A 19656-nucleotide genomic window follows, 5' to 3' on the forward strand; every position below is an offset into this window, starting at 1 on the left:
CCCCTATCTGTGTGCCCTGGTTAGTAGGTGCGCCCCCTATCCGTGTGCCCTGGTTAATAGGTGCACCCCCTATCTGTGTGCCCTGATTAATAGGTGCGCCCCCTATCCGTGTGCCCTGGATAATAGCACTAATTAATGGCACTCCCATTGTCCACACATGGACGGGTTAACCCCTTCTCCTTCTCTTTGAGAGATAATACCGAACCCGCCATGTTGTCGCTGTTTTCTATATTATCCCATTTGGTCTTCGGGAAAATGGCGGCGCTCCGCTAATGAGGACAATGACGTTTCTATATTGAAGACAGTTCCAGTGATCACAATAAAATGTTAAAGCCCCGCCCATACGTTTTCTCCCAGAGATCTGTGCGGGGTCAGCTGATCATATCATATTTTCTTCCGGATCAGAGGGAAATTGTTTTTATGCCGAGAAATCATCGTGATCCTGAGGTAAAAATGTCCCAATGTCCCAGTGTGTGTCTGTGGGGGCCGTCTGTGGGGGGTGTTCGGGGGGGTCTGTGAGGAGTGTCTGTGAGGAGTATCTGTGTGGTTTGAGGTGTATATCGAGGAGGTGGCAATTTGAGCGTATTAGCTCAATATTGGAAGAGAGGTCAGACTATGGAACTCTACCCGGGAATTTAATTTGCTGGATTTAGACATGGGCCTTCCTTACCTGAGCTGGTATCTCTGCCTGTGATTATCAGTATCCATTATGGGGGCTCAGGTATATTAAATTGTTATATAATTGGGTTTTCAGCCATGGTAACTGATGTAGAGAACCAGATTTTCCTCTTATGTTTTATTAATGATGTTTTCAGAGCTGTTGCAGCCAGAACTATGTTATAATATGAGTAATATTAGGTACTTGACTAACACTGATGTCTGTCCCCTGATTAGCGTCGCTCTGAGCGTTGGCGTTATCTGGCGGCCGCCTCCAGCACTGTGATTGGTGAGTATCTGTTTTATGTCTCTCTCCATAAGGATGAAATGTATAGTTCTAACAAATGGATGGAAACTGTAGTAATAGAAATAGATTTAATATATTCTTATTCTAAATAATCCAGAAGGATCGTGAGCCTCTGGGTTCTGCATTTACGTGGCAGCACTTTCACAGTAATGCTTTATACCCACTGAATAAAGTAAACATAACATGAGATGGGATGTTTCTCCCTTGTATGGGCTCCTAAGTGCAGGTTATTGTTCTGGGAGTACAGTGGGTAAAGCAGTGACCAGAGCTGCCATGTACACTCATTATAAGCATATAATTACCATGGTGAATATGTAACACTGCCACGTTCTCAGCACACATTGACTATTCCTAGAAAAATGGTTCTATCACATGGATTGAGTGAAATAATATTACTATAGCACCGACATACTCTGTAGGGCTTTCAGTTGGGGGGGGGCACAGTAATAACACAAGTACCCCGGGGGGGGGGGGGGGGCACAGTAATAACACAAGTACCCCGGGGGGGGGGGGGGGGGGCACAGTAATAACACAAGTACCCCGGGGGGGGGGGGGGGGGCACAGTAATAACACAAGTACCCCGGGGGGGGGGGGCACAGTAATAACACAAGTACCCCGGGGGGGGGGGGGGGCACAGTAATAACACAAGTACCCTGGGGGGGGGGGGGGCACAGTAATAACACAAGTACCCTGGGGGGGGGGGCACAGTAATAACACAAGTACCCCGGGGGGGGGCACAGTAATAACACAAGTACCCTGGGGGGGGGGGCACAGTAATAACACAAGTACCCCGGGGGGGGGCACAGTAATAACACAAGTACCCCAGGACTGTTTAGTTATAGGTTCAACAACTTATTTTAAACCTTCCATCAAAGCAACATTTTCAGGAATGTTATTTCCGTGTTGGTTAGATACGGGACGCGTCTCTATCTGTTATATTTCATCCTTCATCAGCCTGGAATCCTCTTCAATATGTAGTTATAATACTTTTACCATATGTTAAATGACTTCTTGTCATCGCCTGTTCTCTGAGTCCAAGTGCCCCCTCCCCCATACATAGGGCCGCAGCAACCCTCATCTGAGGTGTAGACCTCTGAAGTGGGGCATGGATTCCCAACCATGGCCTTGACTGTGCAGTTTGTATGTTCTCCCTGTGTTTGGGTTTCTTCCGGGTGCTCTGGTTTCCTCCAACAACCCAAAACATAGTCCTAGGTCAATTGGCTGCTACAAATTGACCCTAGTCTGTCTGTCTATGTGTATGTTAGGGAATTTAGACTGTAAGCTCCAACGGGGCAGGGACTGATGTGAGTGAGTTCTCTGTACAGTGCTGCGTAATTAGTGGTGATATATAAATAAATGGTGATGATGATGGACAAGGGACGTTGGGTAGGCCGACTCTGGTTAATTGCTTTTATATTGGCACACAAATGGGTTATCACTGGTATGTTGTACATGGATTCAGTGTGTGTGTGTATATATATATATATATATATATATATATATATATCTTTGACTTATAAGGCGCCACAAAGGGTCCGCAGCGCCGTACATTACATATACTGAAAACAGAACCAAGACACAACATGATACACAAATATATACAAACACAGGTGACAGGATAAAGCACATCAGATTATATCTGACAGGTAGTGAAAGGGATGGTAGAAATCAGCGAGAAGAAGGCCAAGGCTTAAGAAGACAGGGAAAACAGGGCTAGGGAAGCAGCCAAGAGGTACAGATGGTGAAGGAACAGTAGAAGGAGCACACAAGGAAAGAGGGCCCTGCTCAAGAGAGCTAACAACCTAAAGGGAAGGGGGAGACACATAAAGGGTGGTACTAACTAGGGGAGAGAGCCAGGACAAGGGAGATAGGAGGAGGACTCCTCATCATCATCATCATTTATTTATATAGCGCCACTAATTCCGCAGCGCTGTACAGAGAACTCACTCACATCAGTCCCTGCCCCATTGGGGCTTACAGTCTAAATTCCCTAATATACACACAGACACACAGACTAGGGTCAATTTGTACTGATAGACTTGAATAAAGAAATGAGTCTTAAGGGCACGCTTGAAGCCTTTGAGAGTAGATGCTAACCTGATGGAACGTGGAAGATCGTTCCACAGCAGGGGAGCAGCCCGGGCAAAGTCCTGAAGACGAGAGTGAGAGGAGGTGATCAGTGAGGCGGCGGTCAGAGGCAAAGCGTAGGGGGCGGGTAGGAGTGTAGGTAGAGATAAGATTGGAGATGTAGGGAGGGGAAGATTGACAAAGAGCTTTAAGGGTGAGGAGTTTAAATTTAATTCTGTAGGGTATGGGGAGCCAATGTAGTGACTGTTGGAGGGAGACAGCAGATACAGAGCGGCGGGAGAGAAAAATGAGGTGGGCAGCAGCATTGAGGATAGACTTAAGAGGGTCAAGGCGAGAATCAGGTAGGCCAGAGAGAAGGTTGCAGTAGTCAAGGCGAGAGATAATAAGCGAGTGAACAAGGGTTTTCGTGGCTTTCGTGGTGAGAAAGGGACGTATCTTGGATATATTCCAAAGGTGGAAGTAACAGGATTTTGAGAGGGACAGAATGTGAGGCTTAAATGAGAGGGAGGAATTAAGGATGACCCCAAGGAATTGGACTTGGGGGACAGAAACGAGGGTAGTGTTATTAACAGAAATAGAGAGGGGGGGGGGGGGTGGTAGAGTCCTGGCAGGGGGGGGAAAGACTATAAGCTCGGTCTTGGAAATATTGAGTTTAAGGAAGCGTTGGGACATCCAAGATGAGATGGCCGAGAGACAGGAGGAGACACGAGACAGAAGGGAAGGGGAGAGGTCAGGGGATGAAAGATAGATTTGGGTATCATTAGCTTAGAGGTGGTACTGGAGGCCAAAGGAGTGGATGAGGACCCCAAGGGTGGAGGTGTAGAGGGAGAAAAGCAGGGGGCCAAGAACAGAGCCTTGAGGAACGCCAACGGGTAGGGGAAGAGGGGGTGATGTAGAGACTGAGAAGGAGCGGTTGGTGAGGTAAGAGGAAAACCAGGAGAGGACAGTGTTACATATGCCTAAAGATTTGAGAGTTTGCAAAAGGAGTGCGTGGTCAACGGTATCGAAGGGAATAGTGTCTATTGGATTTAGCGGGGAGAAGGTCATTAGTGAGGATCAGTGGAGTGGAGGGGGCGAAAACCAGATTGGAGCGGGTCAAGTAGTGAGTGAGAGGAAAGAAAGGAGGTGAGACGGTTGTAGACAACCCGTTCAAGGAGTTTGGAGGCAAAAGGAAGAAGCGAAATAGGGCGGTAATTAGAGAGGCGGGATCAAGGGATGGTTTCTTGAGTATGGGGGAGACAAGAGCATGTTTAAAAGAGGAGGGTAAGATTCCAGAGGAGAGGGAGAGGTTGAGGAGGTGTGCAAGGTGGGAGCAGGCTTCAAGAGAGAGGGAGCATAAGAGGTGGGAGAGGATTGGGTCCTGTGTGCAAGTGGAGGGGGGAGAGGAAGAGAGAAGGGTATGGACTTCATCTGCAGATACCGGAGTGAAGGAAGAGAAGGAGGGTGAGCTAGCAGGAGGGCAGGGGAGAAAGAAGATAGCAGCATCAGAGGAGGGTGAGAAGGGGGACAGAATGGGCATGGAGGGGGGAAAGGTTGGGGTAAGAAGGGACTGCTGGGAGATGACATGACATATAGACTTAATCTTGGAGGTGAAGTGGGTAGCAAAGCCGACAACAGAGAGCGTGGTGGGAGAGGGAGAGGGGAGAGGAGGGAGTTGAAGGTGGCAAAAAGCCGACGGGGGTTGGAGGATTGGAAAGAAATGAGAGCTTTAAAGAAAGATTGTTTAGAGAGCGATAGGGCCGAACTGTAAGAGGCAAGTATGAACTTGAAGTGGAGGAAGTCAGCATAAGTGCGTGACTTTCTCCAAAGCCGTTCTGCACTGCGGGAGCATTTTTGAAGATAGCGGGTAAGTTTAGTGTGCCAGTGTAAGCTTGACGGTGACAGCCGGGGCGACAGTCAAGTGCAGCGGTAAGAGTGCGATTGTAGAAGGAGACAGCCTTATCGGGGCAAGACAGAGTGGTGATGGGGGAGAGGAGCGAGCCCAGGGAGGAGAAGAAACTGGTAGGATCAACTGTGTCAAGATTACGCCTGGTGAGAGTAACCTTGGGGGCCGGGGACGATGAGAGGGGTGGAGAGATGCTAAAAGAGAGGAGATGGTGGTCCGAGAGAGGAAAAGGTGAATTAATGAGGTCAGAGACAGTACCGAGGTGTGAATAAACCAGATCTAGGGAGTAGCCACTGCCGTGGTAGGGAGAGGAGGAGAGGGAGAGAAGTTTGGAGGCAGCAGGGTCTGAGGGATTGTCTATAGGGATATTAAAATCCCCCAAGATCAGCGAGGGAAGTTCAGAGGAGAGAAAGTGAGGGAGGCAAAGTGATCAAGAAATTGGGAGACAGGACCAGGAGGACAGTAGATAACAGCAACACGAAGGTGGACTGGGTGGAATAGGCGGATAGAGTGTACCTCAAAGGAGGAAAAAGAGAGGGAGGGTTCAGGGGGAAGAACCCGAAAAGAGCAGCAGGAGGAGAGAAGTATGCCGACGCCACCACCTTGCCGTTCCCCAGGTCTGGGTGTGTGGGAGAAGGACAAGCCCCCGGAAAGAGAGAGCAGCTGGAGAGGTAGTGTCCTCAGGGGATAGCCAGGTTTCAGTGATGGCAAGCAGGTTGAAGGATCTAGAGATAAAGAGATCATGGATAGAGGTCAATTTGTTACAGACTGATCTGACATTCCAGAGACCACAGGATAGAGGAAGAGAGGGAAGAGGAGAGATGTGGATGAGATTGTTGGGGTTGCTTGTCCGCAAGGGTGAGTAAGATATGGAGCGAGGGGAATGACGGGAAGAGAGGATTGGAATTGGACAAGACGCAGAAATAAGGGGATTTGTCAGCAGACAGGAGACGAAGGGCAGGGGAGCAAGAGGTAGGGGAGGAGTGGAGATGGGGCAGATAAGGGGGTTTATGAATGGGAGAGGCAGAAGGTAGGAGTGACGTGAGGGAGAAGATTACCTGGGGGGAAAGAGAGGGAGGTGGTAGGTAGGAGCAGATTGACGCTGAGAGAAGAGCAGCGAAGGGGACAAGAGGAAAAAGGAGTCAGTGGGGAAAGGGAGGAGAGAGGAAAAGATGTAAGAGGGGGCAGCGTGTTAAATCAGGGGCCCAGAGGCACAGAAGAGATGAGAGGAGTGAAATAGGGAGGGGGGTGGGAAGTGAGAGGGGGGAGTGAGGAGGAGGAAGAATATGGAAAGGTTGGACATGGGAAGCACGGGGATAGAGGGAGAGGACAGAAGTGAGAGAGGAGTAAATCATGATAAAGCTATAGAAGGTGTGGAATAGACAGTAGAAAGAATTCAGAAATCAAGAATGGTAAGTGCTAACAAGTGTAGTGAGGAAATGGTGAGAGCACAAGAGGAGAGTAAAATGAAAGCGTGCAAAGGTAGAAGGAGAGAAAAGAGGAAGATGAGATGTAAAGTAAGAGTCAGGGAATAAGAAGCAGTAAGGACAGCAGAGATAGCATATGGGTGGGTTTAGATAAAACAGTTAGATGAGACAGTGACATCAGGCATGATTGGAAGGCAACGGTATAGCATAAGGCATAATACAAGGTGCACTGAGCTGGTTATACAAGTCCACAGGACAAGAGGGAGCCAGGTCAAAGTTCAAGCTATGTGGAGCAACAGTGTGGTTTAAAGTGGGAATCCAAGCAGCATAAGAGGAATCACCAAGTGATAATACTGCAGCAGCCTGAATACGTGTGAGAAACAGTTCAGCAGGGAGAGTCCAGGCAGTTAGCAGTCCAGGTGGTGGAGGATATCAGAGCTCAGGCTGATTGTGGAATGTTGTCCTCATGGAGCAGTGTTTGCAGGTAGAATGTTCCCCTCTTGTATATCTCTAACTGTACTAGTTAATACACTTAGAAGAATTCTCACTAGCTAACAGCCTCATAGGCTTAAACAGCCTAACACTGCTGTTTAAATAGGTACAAATAGCCATGTGACCACTTTCACGAGTTAACCCCCACTAATCACACACCACAAACAAAGTAATAAAATTCTTAAACAAACAGAGGGTAACCATACCATATAAACTACAATATCTGCACAATTGATCTTTAGAGATAGCTTGAGCAGTGGTAGAATGAGATATTTACCATATAAACTACAATATCTGTATGTGTGTGTGTATATATATATATATATATATATATATATCTCGATCTCTCTCGATATAGATATATCTCTATCTTGTTGTTGCTAAAGTCTTAACCACTGCTTGTGTGTTTTCTAGGAGACCTCAAGCCTCTCCATCTGCTTCCTCCTCTCTCGGCCTGGTCTCCAGACTATCATACCCACAGGTAAGGCTGTTTGTTCCCACGAGAGACAGTGAGAGGGAGATAACCATCCAGATTATTATATGTGTGATGTTTATCTATCTCTCAAAGAACCTAATATAATATGATGTATATTTCGTTGCTTTGTTATTAAGTCATGTTGCTTTTCACATTCACCCATCACCCTACATAATCCACTCCATAGAATTCCCATCCCACTTCTTACCCAATAGTCCCACATCTCAAACTCCTAAATCAATTTTTCACAATCTAGGTGTTCTTCATACACTCTGGACTTATCTATTTATTAAGTTATTTAAACCATCTTATGGCTCCTTATTGGTCGAAGAGCCGCACCACCACTACACGTTCGTATGTCTGGCATCGGACATATTGGGCTCTCCGTGGGTTCCATTCTCAAGGAAGAACAGTGTAGTGTCTCTAAAGTACGCAACCTTATCCTCTAACATGGGGCCCTTTCCTAACAATTTCTAGGCATCTATCATAAGAAAAAAAATGTGGCCATTTGTTACTTCCACTATAATCTGCAGTCCCGAGGGGTAGTATGTAATTCTAGTAGTAGAATTAAACAACGTCCACTATGCTCTAGTCAACATATACACCCCGCCCACCAACAAGAAATAATTTCAGTTCTTCCATTCCTGGAATATGTTGGCGGAAGAAAGAAGTTGCATGGTAATGCTGGTGCGGAACTGTAACACCACCTTGATACAGCTCTACAGACATGAAAGGGAGTTCAGTCAGGGATTATAAAATCTCATTTGCCGCCCACGTCCTGCTCTCCCATCTCCCCCACACATCACTTACAAACTTGTATAAAATTATTGCCACCTACAGGGCTACCAAATGAAGTACTCGAAGACGAAAGCTCCCCCCCCCCCCCCCCCCTCCTCGTTTCATTTCATCTGGAACTCCTTAAATCCAACTTGTGCCTAGAGAGCCAATGAGATAAAGCATTTGGGTGTTTTTCTTGATCACAACTAAAGCTCTCTCTCTACAACAGTTACCCCAAATTCTTTCGGCCATAAGAGCAGATAGGTGGCAACAACAAATTATATCTTGTTTGGGGAGAATAGTGGTGATAAAGAGCCGCCTGCCCAGGCTTCACTACTTATTATAAACTCTGACGGTTAAGGTGCCTAAAGCCAGTGGCTCCAGCTTCATAAATGGTTTATGGAATTTATGTGCAGGATCAAAATCCCGAGAACCAGTTTCCTAGATTTAAGAAGAACAACGAATGTGGGTCAGGGTTTCTCAGGCTGCAGGGCCTCCCACCTAAGCCATGCAGTGTGTTAGTTTGTATCCAGACATATTTTGGAGTGGATATCACTGGAAACCTCTGTAAGGAAACTGCCCTTTCCACTGGTAGTTTTCTTCCAAGAACAGCTCTTCTGCACCCAGTCATTAGTTTCATATTTTTGCACAACATTTCAGACTTGTTTAACACCCCTTCCATGTCCGGTATTTCTTCCTGGGCTATCGCCAACCAGCTCTACATCCTGGCTTAATAATTTTATAGGACTAGATTATAGTGATAGAGGTTTTGGATTATGTGGAATTACAGAATAAACTTGTTTTTTCAGTGGTGAATCCCTTCATATATCTCCAGCTGAGGCACTTTATTGTCTCCTTCATTAATGCAGACCCATAGTGAAGGACACGACCTCCAACCTTTACAGCCTTTTGTTATGGACAAACAAGCCCCCACTCCCTTCAGAGTTAGGAAGTCTGCGGTGGTATGGGTACCTTTCTCATATGATCATGCCCTAAAATAGCTGACTTATAGAATTATATTGCAGATCTCTTAAGCAAAATAACCAACATCACCATTACTAAGAACTCATGGTCCTTCCTCCTGGGCCTCCATTAAATGATTTGGATAGACAGACAGACTAGCAGTCCAAATCCTCAACACATCCGGATGCTCTGTATGCATTTCAACTGCCCAGGCGCTTCCTCTTGGCAGTTGGTCATCGACAAAATTAGGCACCCAGAAAAAATTACAGCTAATAAATCAGTCGCATTCACCCAAAGCTCCTTAACCCAAGAACTTCCTAACACTCTGTGCACGACTTTTCATTACATTAGATTGTATATCTCTGTAAGACATTGCTTTATTATAGACCATTAGAGGCCCCGTCCCCCCGTCCCCCGCCCCCCACGCTTCATTCTGTTTACTCCGTTACACCAATGCCTGTTTAAATGCATGACATTACATTACTATATCGTGCGCTAACAATGTTTATATGGTTTCCATCAGTTGTGTTGTATGTGTTATGCAGCACTCATGTCATATACTCATTAAACTGCAATAGTGTTTTATGTGTGGATTTTTTTTGGGGGGGGGGGGGAGGGCGTCTGTATATTAAATGTTTGAGACAATAAAGAGAGTCATGAATGAGTCAAATCTATATCTTGTGTCCTGTTTTGTTCTTTAGGAAAGCCATCTAGCTGCACCATGCAAGATGCAAGGGGCAGAAGCACTAGATCCTCAAAGAGATTCGACCCTGTCCCTGAGCCTCTATCTTCACCAGGCCATGAAATGCAAAGCAGCCAAAGTGACCCTGGACAATATTTATGCATTGAATGCAGTGAAACTTTCGACACAAAGCTTGAACTGAACAGTCACCGTCAGAGTCATGTGACAAAGAAACAGTTCACATGTGCACACTGCGGAAGAGGATTCCACCACCAGGTCTTCCTGCAAATGCACGAGAGAAGTCACGAGGATGGGGGTTCCCCCACAACAGTCACAAAGACCCCTACTCGTGCCATATCCACCAGGAGCACCAAGGCCGTGTCACCCCTTGTACCTGATGTGGTTCATGTTATACCCGCTCCCACCAAACCATCTGACCGTCTCCTGAACTCCATAGTAGAATTCAGAAGGGAACAAAAAGTCTGCCAAACCTTCACTCCCCGAGAATGTGTCACCAGACGTACCCAAGGTATCGCTCCACCTGTTTGCCAGAGAAGGGACGCCCCTGAGAAAAAGAACCGGTTTGAGTTAAGAATATCAAAGTTTTCTGACACCACTGTTCACCTTATTGATACCTTTGGAAACACGCTGGAGATACTGAGTGAGGTCTTTAACAAATATACTATTGGCGAAACTGAGCAGGGAAGTTCTGCAGAGAACCCTCTGAGACCCACTGTTGATGATCTCACAAAACCTTTGGAGAACACAGCTGCACAGACTATCAGTACAGCTGATACTGCTGACCTGAAGATGTCAGAGAAGAAAAAAAATGTCATAGTTGGTTCCCAGGAAGTTTTGGAAGAACCTTCACCAATACCTCCAGCATTAGCACCTGAACCTGGTGAGCTTGTAAAGGATAGTGAAAGGGAGGAGGATCTTTCTCTGAGCCGCATCAAACCTGTCACAAGTGCCATCATCTCACCCGAGAAACCGTCTGATTTCAGTGATGATGTTGGTATTCTCACTGCGCCAACGTCCTCTAACTCAGACAAAGATGGCGCTCCATGTCATGAACCTCTTCTAACTCCGCCTGATTCTGAAATTCCTAAAAGTTCCACTGATGAGGAAATTTCAAAACCTTTGAGTATTGCTGAGAATGACTCTTTGCTGAATCCCAGTGCTAGTGAAATGGTTGACCCCATTCTAAATTTTGACAGTGGAGATCTTGTTAACAAGCAGATAGATTGTGAAACCAAACCATCTGAAGAGGTAACAATGTGTGAAAGTGAAGCCATCACTGGTCATACCGCAGATCAAATGGATACCTCATCTAAGCTGGACACTGTAGATGAAAAACAGCTTATTGATCTAGTAACTCCGCATGAACAGTGGAAAGACTCGGGCGCTTTACCTAATGAAAGTGCCGGTATTGAAATCCATTCTTCTATGAGCAATTCTGTAGCACCTCAAAGCCCTAGTGACATGGATACCCAGGAAAAAGGTCTTCATAACGATTCCACTGACACACTTGTGACAGAGTCAATGAGTGTGAACAACAATGATCTGTCTTTTTTGAATGATGCTGGTTCAGTGAATGAAATGGGATTCTTACTAAACATGAATCCTGCTTGTGATCAGTTAGAGACCTTGTGTGAAAATGAAAACACTACTCTCAATACAAACCTTGATATGAGCTTGTCGGAATGGGATTCATTGTCAAAGCGGGTTAATGATGACCTTATCTCTGATCAACAGAATGACACAGAAACATGTGGATTGGGAGAAAATCAACAGTCACATAAAGTTGAGGAAGAGCTGATTACTGCATTAGAGGAGAATGAGGGTATGACCTTATTGGAAAATGATGATCAGGCAAAGTTAAAAGAACACCTCACCCTTGATGAGTGTTTAGCAAAATCAGATGAGCAGCATAATGAAAGTGGTGATAGTCCCTCTATAAACAGGGTAGAACCTGACAGGGTGTTACATCAACTTGATTCACAGACTGATGCAACTAGCCAGGAACAACCTCAATCTGTCAGAGAAGGGGATTATGATGTTTTTAACAGTAGACCAACAAATTCAGAGAATAAAAAATTAAGCTCAGAAAATGATTCAAGAGAGACCAATCTTGCTTCACCAACTTCCAATGAAGAGTCTGAGAAAGATGGTGGAAACAGTGAACTGGAATCTAGCTTAAATGAGAGATCCATTGAGAATAATGTTGATGACAAAACAAATACTGAGAGTGACCCAAAAAATCCCATAGTAGCACAAGATATCTGTGAAAAAGCTGCGATTTTTGAGGTAGAAACTCAAGTATGCTCATCAAACCCAAATTCCCTGCTTCAGATGGACCTCGATGATGGGGAGAAAACAACCCCCTTAGTGGAACAAGATTCAGAGGAGGATGTCAAACAAATTGTGACTGACCAGACGGATATTGATCTATCAGACCGCAATGAGGAAGACGTGTTCCATGAGAGAAAAATATTTCCAATAAATGCACAACTAGAAGTTGGTGAAAAAATCCACATCCTCAATGAGCAAAGCAATGTATTAGAAAAAGAAACCGGTAATGTCGTAGATCATAAACCAGTAACGGACATCGGTATAAATGAACAAGATGAACTATTGGAGATTGCTAGCACTGTTCTCACCCCCACGTGTAAAACTGATGTTATCAGTCCTTTAGAACAGGATCAACAAGAGGAGGATATGACTGGTCACATCAATGCTAACGAGAGTGGTCTGGAAATGGGCTCATTGACAAACAATGAGCCATCACAGAAAGATGACATTAACATCCCCTCCAAGCAGAGTGCACAGACAGAGATCTGTGATCTCCAAGTCACCACTGAAGAGCGAGAACCAGACATCGGTCTAGCAAGTCATGACATACAGTCTAAGATTAATCTCGCTGGTAATGAGAAAGACGTGAGCCAACATGATGATGCAGAGAATGAGATGGACTATAATAGTTCCCCTCATGCGGCAGATACTGAACTGGACTCGTCTAGTGAGAAATCACAAGTGGGCATGAATGAAAAAAAAGACCAAGATCCATCTGTTTTTATGTTAGTCCAGGATGCAGTGGCTGAGAATGTTGATGAAGAAGACAACTCTTTAACTGAAGAGTCTAGTAGTAATCATATCATTGATGAAATGATGACCGAAAAGTGTGACTTTTTTGTCCAAGAACTGGAGAAAGATCTCTCATTTGATGAACAAAATGAGCAACCTCAAGCTGGAGCACCAGAGAGCAGCTCTGTAGAGGAGGAGACTTTGTCTACTATAGGGGACACTGATAATCTGCCCATTCATAAAGAGAATGCTTATGCCTCCCTAAGTGTGCTAGATAATGACCATGCTGAGAGAACGAACGTCTTTGAGGGTTCATCACTAAACAACGAAATGATTAAGGTAGTTGATGAGGCTGTGCCTACAAATTTCCTTGAGTACCCTGTCCTTGAGTCAATCGCCACTTACAACATAGAGCCAGAGCCAAATAGAAAGATGGAGAGTGGGGGAGATGGTGTACTATCGTCTCAAAATGAAGTCCTGTGTGATCTTTCATCTTTGATCAATGATACAGAAGAAAGTTTAGAAGACCTCTTCAGTGGCAATGAAATGGCAGAATTAAGCAGCAAACAAACTTGTTCAAGAGAAGACCAAGAAAAGATCTTACTGCACCAAAACTCCGAGTTGGAGCAAGAGAATCAAAATCCACCTGTACATGAACTAGATATTTTACAAAGTTTGGGAGCTGATCAGAATGCAAATGATACCAATGCTGTGTCCTCTGGAAACACAGAAATAACAAGTGAAGAAATTGTGGACAAGCAGGTTACCTTTGATGAAAGAGACCTTAATAGTGACTTGCCGTTCAGTAAAAATGATGAAACTGAACTAACACAGGATGCTGAAAAAGCCTTAGATCCTGAAGGACAGACTGTCAATCAGTCTTCTGTCCTAGACCATGGTGGGATACAAGAGGAGTGCAAAGAAAATGACCTAGACGAGAACCTTTCCCATGACCAAGGTGAAACTACACAGAATTCTCATGTGTCCAGTGTTGACAGCATCTTAAATGCCCCTGGAGTGAGCTGCCTGACTAAAGATGTAGAAGGTGATTTTGAAGACCCAAGTGCTACCCTACCGCATTCTGTTCCATGTGAAAGTAGGGAAGAAGCCACTAATGATATAATCTCTGCAGTATCAGCTGGTGATAGAGTAAATACCATTAGTGAAGTATCGGATGCAACTCAAAATAGCACTATTGATTTGCCAGAAGGTTCACAACTAACGAATAATGACTCTAAAGAAGACTCAACTGAGAAAATGTCTAACAAATCATTGGCAGTTGGTGGCCAGTGCTTGAAGTGTGGGCGAAGGTTGAGACGTAGTAGGAAAGAATTAGTTTGGTCATCAGTCTGCTTTAAGTGCCGTTTGATGGCTAAGAGACAGGAGCGCCTAGCTCATCAAGAAATTTGTGAGAGTACAGACCTTGTGCTTGAACCAGACTTGCCTGGTAAAGAAGAAAATGTGTCTTTAGAGTTCCCAAACAGTCAAATTAAACAAGAAGCAGAATATTTAGAAAAAGAAACTTCTGATGAACCTGCTAAACCTTTGGATAATACATCTGTTTCAGTTGATAAGCAAGAAGAGCCTAGTCCTATGCCTAAAAAAACATATAAGTGTCAGAAGTGTGATCAGTCCTTCAGAATTCCTGCACTTCTTGCAGGTCACATGAAATGCCACACTTTACCCCAGTGTCTGACCTGCGGCTGCCAGATGAGGCTCAAGTATAAATCTAGACGCATTCCGAGGAGGTGCCAACAATGTGTTCAGGAAATCAAGGAGCAAAAGAAAGATGAGAGATCTCTTATTGATGAGAAAAGTGAAGATGAGGACAGCCTGAAGTCTGACAGTGAGGCTCTTGTAACCTCTCTGTCTGATAATCAAAGTGTAATTCCTGAGAGTGACCTATCGGACAGTGACCTTACTTTTAGCTCTGTAAAATCCCACAAGAATCCAGGTACTAAACCTAAATTTCCCCAGGCAAAGGTACGGTCTGTAAGAGTTAGAAGAGGAGCTGAGCTGTTCCACTCGGTACTTCAGAAAAAGCGCAAGAAAGTTAGTTCTGGCATACAAACCCTGTACTGTACCTGCGATGCAGGATTCAGACGTGGACTAAAGCCGTCACAGAAGAAATGTCAACGTTGCCATAAACTTTTAAGAGGCCAAATGATTACACGTCCAGTTTCACATGAGAAAGCAGAAATGACAACTGGCTCTCAATCTGACCTATCCGATTCATCACATGATGGCGACCATGGTCTAATAAACAAGCTGAAAAAAGATATCACTGATGACAAAAAAAGACAATTGAAGGGGAAAAAGCAGCAGTCATCTGAGTTGGAAATACAAAGTATGAAACAGGAGTTGGTGTTGGAGGATGATGTAGGAAAGTCTGTCAGTGAAAGCGAGTTGAATTCTTTAAAAAGTGAGGATGGGATCTGTAAGAAAGAAGATAACGAATCTTCTTCAGATGAACAGGTTATAAGCGACCATAGCATGAGCCTACCAGATGGTGAAAAGCCACGTTTATGCCTGCAGTGTGGCAAGACTTTTAAATGTAATAGGTCTCTTAATCTTCACCTGTTGAGCCACACAGCAATACAGTGTGAGTCTTGTGGTTGTCGATTGCAGAAAAAGAAACGAGCTGGTCGATGGTCAAAGAAGTGTCGTATCTGTAGACTGCACAGCAAACGCCTAAGTATTCCTGCTGGTGCCATCCAAAGAACCCTCTCCAGTGATCAGATCCCAAAGGAGAAAAGCACAACTTCTCTTCAACTTAAAGTCAAGCAGACAAAGAGTGTGAAAAATAGAAAAATCCAGTCTATTACTAAACGCAAAGACATTAAATGGATGAACAGGATGTTGGCAGTGAAAGGGCTCAAAAGAAAACCTAGAAAAAAGGATATTACTTTTTTTCAGGATCCTGATCAAGGTGTAAATGATATAAAGAAGGACCTGGAAGGGTCGAGTTCAGAACAAGACGAAAGTAGTAATGTGTCTTCCATTATAGATGACAAAACCAGTATTTTTACGAATATTAATACTCTTCCAAAACATGATGTGCCTCTTGAAGATATGCAGAAACCTAGTTCTTCAGGACTCCACCATCCTCATAAGAAAACCTTAAGTGGAATTCATAAGCAAAGCAGGAAGTGTTTGTATAAAGAGAAAAACATTATTAAAGTTGAAGAGGACCAATTTTTTCCTTATTTTCATAATCCGGCTGCATCCATTGCTCCTGTTTCCATTAAAGAAGAGGAGGAAAACCAGTGTTTGGAATGTAACCAAAGCTTTCCAAACTTGGATCTTTTGCTAAGTCACCAGCAGACTCATCTAGAGGACCAGCCTTTCACATGTTCAGAATGCCCACAGAGCTTTTCTAAAGAAGAGTATTTGAATATTCACAATAATATCCATACTGATCGTCCTTTTCGTTGCCCAGAATGTAACAAAACCTTCACTAGACGGAACCATCTAGGTGTTCATCGGCGTGTACACACAGGTGTGCGACCCTTTGCTTGTCCAGACTGTCCTTGCAGATTTCGGCAAAAGGGCAGCCTGATTATTCATCGTTACACACATAGGAACGTTCAGCTTTTGATGTTAAAGCCATATCAGTGTTCGATCTGCAGTAAAAGTTTTAAACAAAGGGAGAGACTAGTGGTGCACGAGCGCCTTCACACTGGGGAATGTCCCTTCTCTTGTAAGGACTGTGACAAAGTCTTTCCCAGCAAGGCAAGACTGTACATCCATCGGAAGATGCATAAAATTTGCAATATTTCCTCTAGTGTTCAGATAAATCCTGATTGCAAAGAAGAATTGGATGTACAGCCTTTCCAATGCCAAGACTGTGACAAAGTCTGCTCCACCAAGGCCAGCCTTGTCCTTCATCGTAAAGTTCATAAGTCATCCAGCTCTGAGCAGAATATTATCCAGCCACAGAATGTAGAAGAGCATCCTTTTCATTGCAGAAAATGCAATAAAATATTCTCTACAAAGGCCAGTCTTATTTTGCATATCAAGCTGCACACAGCACACAGGGTAACAACCAACCATGGCCAGGGACCTCCCTTCAGTTGCAAAGACTGTGATAAAGTCTGCTCCACTAAGGCCAGTCTTGTTCTACATCGTAGAGTCCACAAGTCTCTCCCCATTTCTGAGCAAAACCTAGACCTTAAAGCGGATACTGTTAGTCATGCCTTCATTTGCAAGCACTGTAATAAAGTCTGCTCCACCAAGGCCAGTCTTGTTCTGCATCGTAGAGTCCACAAGTCTCTCCCCATTTCTGAGCAAAACCTAGACCTTAAAGCGGATACTGTTAGTCATGCCTTCATTTGCAAGCACTGTAATAAAGTCTGCTCCACTAAGGCCAGTCTTGTTCTGCATCGTAGAGTCCACAAGTCTCTCCCCATTTCTGAGCAAAACCTAGACCTTAAAGCTGATGCTGGGAGTCATGCCTTCATTTGCAAGCACTGTGATAAAGTCTGCTCCACCAAGGCCAGTTTTGTCCTTCATTCTAAGGTGCATAAGTCATTATCCAGCAGTGAAAAGGTCTTGAAAATGGACATGGTGCAACAGTCCTTTATGTGCAAAGACTGTGATGTAGTCTGCTCCACCAAGGCCAGCTTTGTCCTTCATTCTAAGGTACACAAGTCATCTGGCAGTGAGCAAAATCTCAAAGCTGACCTGGAGAAACACCCCTTCATTTGCAAGGACTGTGATAAAGTCTGTTCCACCAAGGCCAGTCTTGTGCTTCATCGTAAGGTGCACAAGTCATCCGGAATTGAGCCGAACTTTAGTCCCAGAGATGACTCGGGAGAACATCCTTTTCATTGTAAAGACTGTGGAAAAATTTTCTCCAGCAAAGGCAAGCTCTCTGTCCATAGTAAAGTGCACACTGAGCATGAAGTATCCTCTAGCTGTGACCAAAACCCTAGCAACAACCCAGAGGTGGAGCAGCCGCAAAAAAAGACAGACATTGAAGAAAAACCATTTTCCTGTCCAACCTGTGGATTACGATTCACACGATTGAAGATGCTTGTCCGTCACAAACTCATGCATGGGGAGGATGGTGTCTTCTCATGTCTACATTGCGGAAAGAGATTCCTGTTCCAGAAATCGCTTTTGAACCATGTGAAAATCTGTCAGTTCAGGAACAAGGGGAAAAGCCTCTTGGGTCAGAAGAAGGTTGCAACAAAAAGGAAGTATTTGAAAGCTAAAGGGGACTCTAGCTTGGGAGAAGAGAGTGTGCAGAAGAAGCAAAAGATCAATGAGAACACTAAAGCATTGTCCGATGCACAAAAAGAAAAGAAGAAAAAGTTGATGAAGGCGAAGAAGCTTGGTATAATGAAGGAGAAATGTAAAACCAAGGACATAAAGGATAAAAAAACAAAACTAAAAGAAAAGAAACTTAAGGGAGAGGGTGAAACCGATACAGAGGGCGAAGGCAAGAAAATGTCCCAAGGAAAGCAGGAGAAACTGTTAGAAGTTCTGGTCAAGGAGAAAAAACAGAAGGATGTGAGCAAGGTGAGCAAGACTGTGAAAAAAGTGCCTCCGAAGGAAAAGCAGCAAAAGAATAAAATTTTGGGCTTAAAGAAGTGGAGGATGATAGCTGGTACTACGGTCAAGAAACAAAAACTTCAGGCGGTAATTAGTGGAGGGAAAAAGAAAGTAGAAGTGAAAAAAAAAGGGCCAGCTAAAGCAAAGTCTGGAGGAAAAAGCGGCCAAGGAGTGAAAGAGAAGAATTAAAATTGGCCGCATTACATTCTGCTGCTGAATAGGACAGTTAATCCTTATTTCTTTTGTAACTGTGTTTCTACCTAAAGTTTTGTCTGTATAATGTTCTTCTACTGTAGAAATCCTCATAATGTTGGTGTTTAAATTTGCCATGTTGTCTTTTAATAAAATTTACCTATGTGGAATATTTTGCGTTCTGGTATATTTAGCTTCATGAACAGTGTTGGAATATGATTTCAGTCTGCTACGTAGAAAGCCATGAAATTCATCCTAAATAACATAAATGGGATTGCAAAAGCAACGTCAACACTTCCATTGTTAAACTTCTAAATTGAAAACGCTGTAAGAGGATAGAATAACTGATGTATTCATCACTACAGGACATTATTGGTCCGTATTTGATGGACGGACTAAAAGTAAAACAAGTTGAATTCTGGGTTTGTCCAGGAAGTAAGGATCGGGTGTACAGATTTCTGTATAAAAGACCGGGTCATGTTCTATTGTTCCTCTCCACTAAAACCATAGTAGTAATCAGATGTTTGTCTCCCTTACCCTAGAGGAATACAAACTAATGTCTGGTTATAGATTTGCACCATTGAGAAAGATCAGTGAAGAACACTTTTATTTACCCTCACAACAATATCTGTTTCAGACAATACAAATAGGAGAGAAGGAGTTACAGGAGAACATATGAAATTCAGCTGCTATACTGTGATGGTAAATAAATATTTAATTAAACAGTTGTCCAATCTGTGTTAACACAATCTGTGAGCATACAAATGTAAACCTTCTGTTTTTGTACATTTTAGTGCAAAGTTTTTGCTGAATTGAACAGATTGTGATATTAAATTGGTGAATGTAGCATGTGCAAATGTTTTGGCATCCTGTCAGTCTGTACTTGGTAACACAGCTTCCAAATGCTTCTTGTGGCCATTAAGAGTCTGTATAGTCTTGTATCTCCTAACTCTTCCTTCCAGAGCTCTTCTAGGTCACCGATATCCTTAGGTCTTATTGCAGCCACTGCTTGTTTTACTTCTTCCCACAGAATTCCCATAACATTCAAATCTAGGGTCTGTGAAGGCCATT

The 19656-nt window shown here is 44.0% G+C and overlaps 1 protein-coding gene across 1 annotated transcript; it reads left to right on the plus strand.

The window, feature by feature from the left end:
- The first annotated feature begins 388 nt into the window (after positions 1-388).
- LOC142159383 (uncharacterized) lies at positions 389-18755 on the plus strand. Its single transcript, XM_075214228.1, has 4 exons — positions 389-447; positions 895-946; positions 7271-7337; positions 9773-18755. The coding sequence occupies exon 4, from the start codon at positions 9793-9795 to the stop codon at positions 18580-18582; it is 8790 nt and encodes a 2929-aa protein (XP_075070329.1). The 5' UTR covers positions 389-447; positions 895-946; positions 7271-7337; positions 9773-9792; the 3' UTR covers positions 18583-18755.
- Positions 18756-19656: the final 901 nt, after the last annotated feature.

The sequence above is a fragment of the Mixophyes fleayi genome, chromosome 5, assembly GCF_038048845.1.
Source record: "Mixophyes fleayi isolate aMixFle1 chromosome 5, aMixFle1.hap1, whole genome shotgun sequence".
Taxonomy (NCBI): Eukaryota; Metazoa; Chordata; class Amphibia; order Anura; family Limnodynastidae; genus Mixophyes; species Mixophyes fleayi.